General features: G+C 37.8%; 1 protein-coding gene across 1 annotated transcript; it reads right to left on the bottom strand.

The window, feature by feature from the left end:
• Positions 1-4,470: 4,470 nt before the first annotated feature.
• Positions 4,471-9,077, bottom strand: cd302 (CD302 molecule). Its single transcript, XM_079253868.1, has 6 exons — positions 8,923-9,077; positions 7,417-7,542; positions 7,203-7,313; positions 6,480-6,662; positions 6,280-6,300; positions 4,471-6,176 (listed from the first exon to the last, which is right to left on the bottom strand). Exons 1-6 carry the CDS (start codon positions 9,011-9,013, stop codon positions 5,974-5,976), a joined length of 735 nt encoding a protein of 244 aa, XP_079109994.1. The 5' UTR covers positions 9,014-9,077; the 3' UTR covers positions 4,471-5,973.
• Positions 9,078-11,812: the final 2,735 nt, after the last annotated feature.

Genomic DNA, 11,812 nt, shown 5'->3' with positions numbered 1-11,812 from the left:
AACCCCAAACAGTCCTATTTCTACATTATGTAAAATAAGTGTCAACTAGAGGCTGTGGTTGGACACATTCACAACAACAACAACAATAATAATAATAAATTATTAAAATAAGAAAAAAAACTGTCAAGCTCCCCTTGCCTGGTTGAATGTTAATGCTAACAGACACTAAAGCCTCTGTCATCTAAGCTTTTTTTTTTTTTTAAAGTAGCTTCTATTTCAACAAATATTTTTTGACGCCATATCAAAATCTTAATGAGCATTTTTTCATACTTGTCATAAGAAAACATGAGAAAGAAGTACTCACTGATGAACAAAATATGCCAAGGAAATAAGTCTCAGATTGCTAATGGGAGCACAAAATATGATGGGTCACAGATATGAGTATAACACCTGTCATGTTAGATAACTGTCCAAGTAACAGCATTCTTTTTGTATTGACAGGTATAATCTAAACAGTCTTATCAACCAAATTAACGTAGCAATACTCTTTCCACGTTAAGCTTTCTCTGTCGGAATATTTTTCTTTAACTTTTCTTGAACACTGCGTTAAACTCATGGCCAATGTGTGGAGTATAAAGCTTAAAAGGATGTTACTGGTTTGGTTAGCCAAATGTTAGCGTTAGCCATTAGCCCAGGCGAAATGCATTTTAAACCAACACATCACTTTAAACGTGAGTAAGTAACGCCACAGCGCAGGTCGCAAACTCACCTTTCCGCTGAATATCCCGGTATTCCTTTAGAAAAGCGAAAAGGCTGAAGCGTGTACTTTACTTCCCAGTTTTTCCGCTGTTTTAGCGACCAGTAAAGAAGAGATGAGTGGTCAGTAATTGGGTCCGACTGGGAGGGTGACTGTGCGTGTCGGTCTCTGATCCCAGATTGAAGAGACTCCCACTCTCCTCCGTGACACCCGAGCAACTGGAGTGCAGTGACGTCAGCGCTACCATGCAAACTTCTGATCTCAGATCAGTAACCAAGTGGACAATCTGTCAACATCGACACTTTTCTCATCAAATGTGCAACGCTGCAAAACAGTGATGTCGAGCAGCCGCAAGTGTTGAAATAATATTCCCAAAATTTGGGATGCTGCACATCTTCTCAAAGAATATCACAACACGTTTGACTCTGATGACAACTAACTCTTTTTTTTTGTTGATTGACAGATACTTTCAAACCCTAAAGTAGACAACATCACTGACTTGGTTCAAGCATGTTATTTTACTAAAAAAAAATAATTAAAAAAAAAAAAAAAACTATGAGGAAAACTTAAGGTTTACATGTGTGCACTTATTTATGCATTTGTCAATAGATCAATATGTAAACCAACAACAAATGTAAGTCAGAAAAAATGTAAGAAGAAGCTATGAGCTTTTACTCAGGCTTTAGAATTAATCATCGTTTTATTTCTGCACCCTTATATGACATTTAACCAAATGGATACAGTAATTAAAGCAGATGTGAATTAAAATGCATGAGTGGAAAAAATGTAATCTCTTGTGCTCATTGATTTTCCTCCCTTTTAATTATATTGAATTACTGCACACACAGAAGCCACTGAAGTGACTGAGTTGGACGTCTATAATCGCATCGTAAGGGAGAATTCAATGATTTGACGAATATGACACTGAAGCTGCAATATACCTGAGATTTTTATTGTTGAGCTGAATCCTAAGAAGAGATCAGGGCAGTGTCATGTAAAATCAAAACGTCAGCCCCCCGTTTGGTCATTTGTGTGTTGCTGAAATGTAAGCAGCACGCTGGGGGAAGGGCAAATGGCCTGCCCCCTTTATAGAGGTTTTTTAAAAGTGCCATGATTACAAAGTATAATGAGATACCAGAGACTAGAGACAGATTCTGTAGCGAATGACAGAAAAGAAATTAGGCTTGTGTGTTTATTTTGTTTTTATCAGACGGCTCAGGATGCCCCAGCCCCAGGAATTGAACCTACTGCCACTCCTTTTCTCTGCCTGACACATTTAAATACAGATTTTAATCATGTCAGAGCACTTTGCACTGATCCCTTTAAAAACAAAAGCTTTCCAGCTCTGGCAAGGTATTTGATTTAGAAAATTGCAGAATCATCTCTTAAGTTTGCAGCTACAGCATGTGTGCACGTGATTCACTGCAAGTGCTCACAAAAAAGTGCCTCATGTGTTTGCTCTTAATGCAAGATCACAAGCGTGCACTCAGGACTGCACTGTTATCTTAAACCGAATAAAGAGGTGAACTTCTTCAGCAACAACTTCGGATAAAATGAAACAAACAGAAAAAAAAAAAAAACAGTGAATATTATGTGTTGTGACAAGCTTAAGCTTAAAAATGTAAACATGAAGTATGATATATGACATCAGCTATATAAGGTGAAAAAGAGTGACATGTTGAAGCTACAGTGCATCTATAATGACTTGCCATATATAATCTGTTTTCATAGTAACTTTGTTTTCCTGTTTTTAGAGCATGCTCCTGGATACTTAAAAGGGAAGAAACAAGATTTCATGAAGCTGCATGCTAGAGGTAGCTGTTTTATATTTTTGCAGGGGACATGGGAACATGAAAAGACAATGAGCTCAAATAGAAACAAGTGACATTAAGGAAAATTGAGAGAAAAGGAGCCAAGTAAAAGCTCGAGTACAACACACTACTAACAATAGTTAGGTCTATTTTGCTCCAAGATAAAGTTTTCTTGCAAATAATTTGTTAATTTGCGTCTGATGAATTTGCGAGCCAGTTTTATTCCATCAGCCATATGTGATTTATCATATCATGCATACCAATGTCCATTTTAATTAGTTATTCTGGGTCAGAATCAGCCTTTTCCTGCTGCACGCAGTGGTGTGGCAGATGTGTGAATGGAATTCATTTGCTGTTATTGGAGTGAAAATAGACCATTACAGCCTTTGTAATGAGACAACAGTCCCTCTGTGATAATAAAATACACATGTCCCAGTTACACTGAAAAGAGGTTGCAGAAGGTGTCAGAATGAATGGCATCATTTAAAAAAAAAGTAGGTAATTTAGATTCAAAGGGTTAGTTGTGAAAAACTTCCAAACCTTTACACCAAGACATAAAAAAAGGTTGACCGTAAAAATACTCCCTTTTCTCTGCTTTACTGTTAATTGACAGACTTGAAAACTTCCCAGTACCATTAACACCCATCTGTGTGAGCTCATTCACTGACCTTGAATCAGATCATTTTCAACCTAAACAATTTCATTTAAACAGATAAAAAAAAAGTTGTGTGCTTTATTCAAGGACTGTAATATGAGACATCGTTTTGCCCTTGTTCTGCTGATAAACAACTTGATAAATGTTAAAACAATATCTGACTATTACTGTTTTATAAAGGTCAAGGTGTAAGGACATTACAACCAACTATGCAGCTGATAGTTGTGTTGTTAGGGGAATCATTCTGGCCGTCAATCACTGCAAAACTGACAGTAGTTTGTGTTTTGTTGTGGGATTGTTTTTCCCATCATATACAAGTCAGGAAATTTACCCGCAGGATTTCCTCTAGAAGACCAGCATCGTTTCCATTGTGGTTTATTATCTGATGTCTCTTGTGTTTGAATAGTTGCAACAGAAATATTTTCTCTGAGTGACATCCTTCCATTGGGAATGTTTTTTTGAGGGAATTTGTTCCATAAAAATGTCCTTTTGTGGATTATTTTCTGACGGCAAGTAATAATTCTTGATGTCTATATATCACATTGAATTATGGAAGGAAACGACTCCATCTCTGCATCGAATAAACAAAATCAGACTTGATGTAAATGTGTTTCAGTGTCCCATCTGGTGGCCGAAGATAGAAATTACCTTGAACGCTTCAGAGGGAAATGAGGTTATTGTTAGATCTCTATTGATGTGCTACATGCCTAAACGCTGGTCCACATCCGCATTTAAGAATTCATCACAAGATGCTTCGAACATCAAAAGAATGTCTACTCAAAGAGGCATCTGCAGCCTAGATTTGAAGCAAATTTGTCAGATGACAGAGTTCTTGGAAGTCTAAAATTGGATGTGGTTGAAAGGACGATAAAAAATAAAAAAATAAAAAAAATATCCTGCTGACTTCTGTCAGTTTCATTTCATCTTGTCTCACGCTGAGATGTCAAAAGAGCCACTGGACTTCTAGAAGGAGCGACACTTTTCAAATGACAGTGATTTAGATTTCCTTTCAGCTCTAATTAATCTCCGTCCCAATTCATCTTTTTCACATTAATTATGCATTGACATGTATAGATTTAGTAGGAATGTTCTATACAGAACTGAGGCATCAGCCCTTTTACTTAACTACAAGGACTTTGGCTGTGCCCTTATTAACAGAATATTTTGGGAAATAGCTCAGTATTAACAGGAGGATTTTTTTTTTTAAAAAGGTCAAAAACTCAGATTGGACCACATATATTCCACATTCAGTAACATATCGGTTTTAAAAGTATATTGAAAATGAAGGCTTTATTAATTTTTCCATCACACTGTTTAATATTGAACTTTAAAAGGGTATAAAACTGCAATAATTACTTTTTAAGAGTCAAACATATTCAGAATGTGCCAAATTTATTAGAAATCTGAAATACTGCAGGGGTATCTCCTGAAAATTCTTGCCACTTAATGACATTGCATTAAACAAATGCATTTCAAAGAACTGAAAACTGGCATTTTACATGAAAAGAAAATACAACAGTGAAAAGATGACCTGTGAATGCAGACAGTCCTCTCGGTAGCCCTCGAAGGTTCCGAGATGGGAGAGGTTTACTGGGGATATTTGTCACAGTAACAAGGTATCAATTTACCAACAAAACATATGAGAAAAAAAACAAAACAAGCCAGTATAAACCACTTGTATCATAACATGGCTCACGTAGCACTATTCACTATTGTCGTCTGCATGCTCACACACTTCCTGTTAATTAGAAGCAAGAAAGGCTGCCAGATACCCTGAAAAGGTACTGTGGTAAAGGTGATGTCTGGTACTAAAAAAAAAAAAAAAAATCATAGGAGCTCTTTATTTAATAAGTTTTAAACCCAGAAGACATAGAAACTGGTTACCTCTGTTACAAATTGATTTGAGTTTTCATATAATAACCAGATATATGGCTATACAGTGGAGGTAATCTCATTTGGCTCAAGCCACTTCCATGAGCGACACATAGTGTGTGATAATCTTGACTGAATACTGGCCAAAAGAAGGTTCCACTGATTTACTTATATTTATCAGCAAATGACCTCCAGAAACCTGGATAACGGCTTTAAACACCACAGCAACCTGCCTTCTGTCAGAGTACTCCAGATATTTATCAAAGTGTTTGTGCCACACATTATCTAAGAGAACCCACAGCAAAAATAACTCCAATCATATCCAGGATACTGATAGTTGCTGCAAGACGCTCCAAGTCTTTCAAAGGTGATTTATCTCAGCTTTGATGACTGCGTGTTGCTTTGAATTTATACATAAAAAGGATTAAACATCAAGATATGTTCATATCTGTAGCATAAACTGACCTTCATCATTTAGTTTCAACTTAGCAGGGCTGCAACCTTAAACCAGTGGAAATAACCTGAAAGAGAAACTTTCCATTTGGTGACTAAAAGTGTGAAAATGCTGCTCTTTTTCTAATCTTTCATCGTTTGGCAAAACTCGTTTTAACATTCTGAGGAGAAAGTGAGATCCAAAAAGTGAATTAATGCCTCATATACAGCATTATCTGACATAATCAGAGATTTACAGATGATTCATTAGTGTGTAGGATTTAAAAAAAAAAAAAAAAAAAGCGATAGTGAGATGCTTCTGTGCTTTAGGGAAGAGGTGAGTACGAGTCAGTTTTCTCCCAATCACTTTTCAATATTGAGCCAAAGCACGTGCTCAATCCAAAGTGTTCAAGCAACCAATATGAGAGCAGACTTTATCTATGTACAAAACACCCACCCGGTGAGGAGGGTCTGGTGTTTGGTACTGTGGAGGACAGAAAGTTTTTCTATGGCACGTTGTCACTCTCCTCAGCCTCTATCAAGCAGGACTGGTCCGTCTCCAACACTCGGTATGGAGGGTGGTACTCGAATGCTGTGATGATGGTGGAGCCAACAGCGTGCTTCTGGTGCAAAAACCAAATAGCTGCCGATATTCCCAAGATGGACACCACGCTGAGAATGACCACGGCGGAGAGCAGTGCACTCGGTTCTGAGGGGAACAAGTAACAATGCAAGGAAGTTCTCAGACTATGAACTCAAGCTCACAAGGGATTTATGCATTGAAACAACAGAAAGCTCAGAGGCAGACTTACTCTGTTTGGCTTGTTCTGCTTCTGAAAAGCAAGAATCACACACAGGATGCACGGTGAAACAACAATATAAACAATCTCTTCAAAGGTCACAGGTTTAAAACCCTCACACAAAGTTACACATTAGTCTTTGAAATGAAATCTTTGTCATGAATTCAGAAAAAAAAAAAAAAAAAGTTTTAAATAAATCATTTAAATCTTACCCTGAGCTATTTCACAGACCACTCCATTCTCCACTTCGTGTGAACAGCTGACATTTTCCCACTTTCCTGAGTTGCTGTGCAGAGCTACACATGTATCCATAAGCGGAAGGTCTGAAGAATCAGGGCTGTATTCCCAATTTCTGAATGTTACTGGCGTCTCACTAAGCCACCTCATGTTTTCACCTCAAGAGATACAACAACGAATAGTTAGGGCATTTATTTGCTTAACTCAGTGCTCTTCATCCAGTATTCAAAGAATGTATATAGGCCTATAAGATGGGGAAAAAAGGGTGGTGTATATCTTTTTCTCATAATTTAAATCCATTTTAATGCCTTTAAATGTGCCTGATACGTTGGCATTCCCAGCTGTGGCTCCCATTGCTGCTTCAAAATTAAGAAAATAATATCCTTGTATTTAATAAAAATTATACAAATTCCTTGCCAATTTTCCTCATAATTATTTCTGATGCCTCTTATAGGCAATGAAAACATGCCATCAGCATTCTTAACTCAACAAAGTGACCGATCCACAGAGGTTGACTTGATCTGCTGTACTTTTGCTTTTTACATCTTGTTTACCTTTTCCATGTTTTAGTTGTGTCCTTATTTATTGAATCTGTGAGGTGCAGATGCATGTAGATTGTGATGGTGAGCAGAAGAAAATTTTCCTCATTCTATTCTATCCATCATGTTTCCACAGTCCTCTGGTCACATGACACTTACTGTTTGTGTCATAATACATTCCAAGCCACACGTTCACATTTCCCTTCCACACATTTGGGCAATATTCAATCACAAAGTCATTCTCTTCAGCGCTCTGGATGGTCAGAAGTTCTATAAAAAGCACAACAATTATGACAACATGCTCAAATGTATGTTAAGGATACACCTTATCCGTAAAACAAACAAAAACAAACAAAAGGGATTGCTTATGTACCAAAATTCTGGCAAAGTGATTTTGCTCTCTCAAACGTATAGCTTTTGATTTCGTCTTCTTTTCCATGGACAAAGTGGTAACACCGGTCTTTATAGGGCACCCAGGTGCGTCCATCTGCAGGACAATCTGAAAGAAACAAAGAGCTGGCACCTTACCTACAATACAATACAGAAGTAATTTCACACGTTTTGTTATTCAAGCCATGTCTTTTTTTTTTTTTTTTTTTTTTTTTTATTCAATCTGAAAAAAGAATAAATTCTGAGCTACAGTTGAATATTTTGACAAATACTGAGCTGTTTGGGAAAATACAAGTATTTCACAAACAGCCAGTTCCCTTGCTGTTAGATTTACCCAGGTAAAGGTCAGTTTACACTACATATTTGCTAGGATTTTACTGTCTATTTTTGGGGTGGCACCTTGGGAGAAAGTCAGATTTTAGGGGTGGCTCATGACCCTCAAGTCAAACTTCATGCATTGAATAAACTAAAATGGGCACAGTCCATTATTGTTTTGCTTCGATTTTTGGATTGCTTTTTGATGGTATAAATCAGAGCTTCCCAAATTGGTCCTGTGAAGGTTTTCAATGTGTCCCTACTCCAACGCACTTTGGTATATAGCAGGGGTGCCCAAAGTCGGTCCTCGAGGGCCGCTGTCCTGCAGGTTTCCCATGTATTCCTGTTCCAACACATCTAGCTTCCACTAAATGGATCAAACAGCCAATGACGTGCACAACTGATTAAGCTCTACTACTAATTAATTTGAATCAGGTGTGTCTGAGCAGGGATACATAGAAAACCTGCAGGATTTTGGCCCTCGAGGACCGGAGCTGGACACCTCTGGTATATAGCCTCAGAAGAAATAAATTAACTACTTTCCATTTAACTGTCTTGACAACACAACTAAAGCAGAAACTGTCAAAACAGAAACTTCAACAACTTTCTGCTTAGTTTCAACTTGTGATATCGGTTCATTTACAGTGTACAGCTTTTCTGAATTTTCTAGAAAGTTCCTCTTCTCATACAAGTTTCTCTTCTCATACAAGTTTTTGATATTATTTGAAACCCGCCATTATCGTTCCGAGTTGCCAAAGCAGCTAAAAAAAACACAACTCTCCAGTGTGAACGTGAACGTAACCCTGCTCCTCTGAAGGAATTTTCTTGTGTTTGTTACAAATTAAAGAGGGTATAGGTTTTAATACAGATTATAAGACAAAATTGGGGGTTGGAGGAGTGGTGTTTCGCAACATACTTTAGCTTAAAAACGAGCACGTTGCGCACGCTCCGAATCTGCGCAGCAACAGTGTCTGTCGACATTTGGGAAAGTTGGTAAAGAAGCAACAATGTGCATTTACATATCTGTAAGCGGTGTTATCTGCTGACACGCGTGGAAGCCTGCTCCAGGAGCAAAGTTCACATTACAAACCACAGACTAACTCCATGTTAAAAAGCAGCACAAACGCGTCTCTCCACAGAAATTATCGCAGTTTGGCAACGATTTCAAACTTACCTCCTCCATAAGCCAAATGCAGGCGAACACACAGGAAGAAGAGGCAGCTTAACACTGTAAAGGAATGGTGACTTTCCTTCTGTGACTCCATTTCGGAATTTAACGCAGCACTAGTTTTGTCTTCTGACTGTTGCCCAGATCAAGTGTCACCTACAACAGTGAGATCCCACCCACTCGCTCGCTCCCCCACTCACCCTGCGACAGCAATACAGCCTGAATAAAAAGGAAGCACACATTCGCCACGATATGATTTATTCTGCAACAATTTAAACTGTGTTACATAAACTAAAACAAAGAACAGTAAAACCGTGTATCCATAGAAATATAAGAAATATAGATACACATACGGTTTTACTGTTCTTTGTATATGTTTTAGCTTATGGAATATATATATATATATATATATATATATATATATATATATATATATATATATATATATATATATATATATATATATTTATTTATTTATCATTTTTATCATCAGAATTACGCCCCTTGATAGGTAAGGAAGGTGTGCAGCTACAGATAAGTTACTTTGGGGACTTAGGTGTTAATTTGATGGTAATTCACCAGTCTTTAAAATTACATTTGAACCAAACAGTCTGTGATGTGCACATAGAAACCGGTAGATGGCGCTGCACGCGCAGGGTATTGCAAAATGCCTCCCATACAGGAAAATGTATGCTCTGAAATAGTCAGGGCCATGCTTAAAGTTGAACAATTTTTTTCTATTAGTACCTCAGTTTGTCTGTATATTACCATAAAGGAAAATGTTTTAAAATTTTTAAAACTTTTATTGTGTCAAGCATATTTTTGCAGCCACACACCAATGTGTATTTATTTGTACCTGGTTAATTAGCTTTTCTTGCCTCTAAACCTGACAGTAATTTTTTAAAATGTTGAAATGAAAAGTTTTATTGAGATCTAAAGCATCAGATGAGAGTTGCATTTTATCTTTCACTCTTGCAAGAAAGTCCCTCTATCTGCAGAAGCCTGTCAGGTGTCTAAATGGAAAACGTGTTATTCTGCATCCACATCATTTATAGACATAGATATGGAATAGCTTTTCATTTGAGCCAATCTAATAGAATATAAAAACAAGTCTGACAAAGTGCGTTTAGTTTCTGTCCACAGTATCACCACTGTACAGGATTAAGCATAGAGACAGAATAATTACATATGCTCATTACACAGGCCTGAACCACAAGCATGTGTCAATCCAGCATACTGTTTAGCGAGGAAATGTGCAGTTGCAACATGTACAGATTGTGGTTTGATTTGGTTTTGCTGAAATTAGCCTTTATATATCATTTGGCATAAAAAGTTACTTATTTCAGGTGTACTAAAGCATCCTAATACCATCATAATGTTGGCTTTATGAACTGTGGCTGCCAGTGAGCTGAACTGTCCCTCTTCTCTTTTGCCCAGATACCCACATCCATAACTTCAATAAAGTTCCTTTCAGTCATTGGACCTGTCCCAGGTTTTATGAAAAGTGTTGCTGGCATCAAATCCATAGCTGTATATTTTTCTTACAAAAAATGTCTTAAAATGTATATGTTGTGTTTGCTCTATTTTCTATAATCTACAAAGGTTAAAACAATTTGAAATGTAATTTGTCACTGTTTGACAGTTTCCGAATCCAGCTGACTCATTGCTTCAGTTTAATGGGAAAATTGTTAGTTTTTATTACACAATTTAAAAGGTTTTACCCCCAAAAGGGGTAAAAAAAAAAAAAGACCATTGTCCAAACAATACTTGACATTGCAATGTATTGCAAGGTTGCATTTGATGCAATTTGATGACTTGGATTTGGTACTGATGCAATGCAGAAATGTATCTGAAGATATTTAGCTGCTTCAATAAATGCTACTGTAACAATCCTTTCTGAACAAAGGACATCAGTGACTAGGAAAAAGCTGGGTTTTCCACATAAGGAAGCAGACATTGGAAGGGGAGGGGGTAGGAAGGTTGTTATTCGGGGGGAAAAAAAGAGGTTTTAGGCGCTTGTAGGCGCATGTGGCACAAAAACAGACAGCTGGAGCGTGAGTTTTGCTCCTCGTCTGGAGCTTGTGGCTTCCTGTGGGGTGGCACAACACCCTGCAGGATACTGCGGGGGGGGACCCATCTGCCACAATGAGGCCAGCTCACAGACGGCTACAAGTGTGCCCCCTTGCACCCGCCCTTCACTATACCCTTTGATATCCAAATCCACCCTTTCCAGGTCATGCATGTGGTCAACCACCATGTGACAGTGTTGATGTAGTACTTACAGGGTCCTCACCTTCTGGGTTGAATGCAGAGCAGTTCATAAATATTGTAGTCCATTTGAACACTGCAAGCCGTTAAACATCTTGCTGAAAGGAATATGCTTGCAGCGTTTGCTTTACCATCCTCAAGACAAGGCTGGGCTTAAGTTCAGTTTTTAAACTGATCGATTTGAAGACTTGCAACAATATTTGATATAAATTCTATGCAGGAAAAAGGACATATTGTAAATGTAACCGTTTAAAGCCCAACCCAAGAAAAATTCATTGTTATAATTATAGTTAAAATGATTGCAATGCAGGAAGTATCCACCAGGGGAGAGATGACAAGTACCAGGTTGGGTGGAACTGGGGTTCGAGAACATTATTTCCCATAAAATGATGCAAAAGGTCTCAGAAACTATGTATGAAATATGATAAATATGGCATTAAAGTCTGTGATGGACTGGCGACCTGTCCAAAGTGTACCCTGCCTCTCGGCCAATGTTTGCTGGGATAGGCTCCAGCTTCCCTGTAACCCTTAATTGAACTAAGTAGTTAAGAAAAAGGATCAATGAATGACATTTAAGAGTTAGATTCAGGAAAACGTTACCTTTGCACCCTTGCCCACCCCACACCCA

This window comes from Telmatherina bonti (assembly GCF_933228915.1).
Source record: "Telmatherina bonti genome assembly, chromosome: 15".
Classification (NCBI taxonomy): Eukaryota; Metazoa; Chordata; class Actinopteri; order Atheriniformes; family Telmatherinidae; genus Telmatherina; species Telmatherina bonti.
Note: the sequence above shows the minus strand (reverse complement) of the source record. Positions and strands in the feature narration are given on the sequence as shown.

What these genes read in the sequence shown, in the direction of transcription:
- cd302 (XM_079253868.1), bottom strand. Translation starts at nt 9,013, where the DNA reads ATGGAGTCACAGAAGGAAAGTCACCATTCCTTTACAGTGTTAAGCTGC. An exon ending in ATCACTTTGCCAGAATTTTG is followed by an intron (nt 7,314 to 7,416) that starts GTACATAAGCAA and finishes TGCTTTTTATAG; the next exon opens with AACTTCTGACCATCCAGAGC. An exon ending in AGCAGAACAAGCCAAACAGA is followed by an intron (nt 6,177 to 6,279) that starts GTAAGTCTGCCT and finishes TGTTCCCCTCAG; the next exon opens with AACCGAGTGCACTGCTCTCC.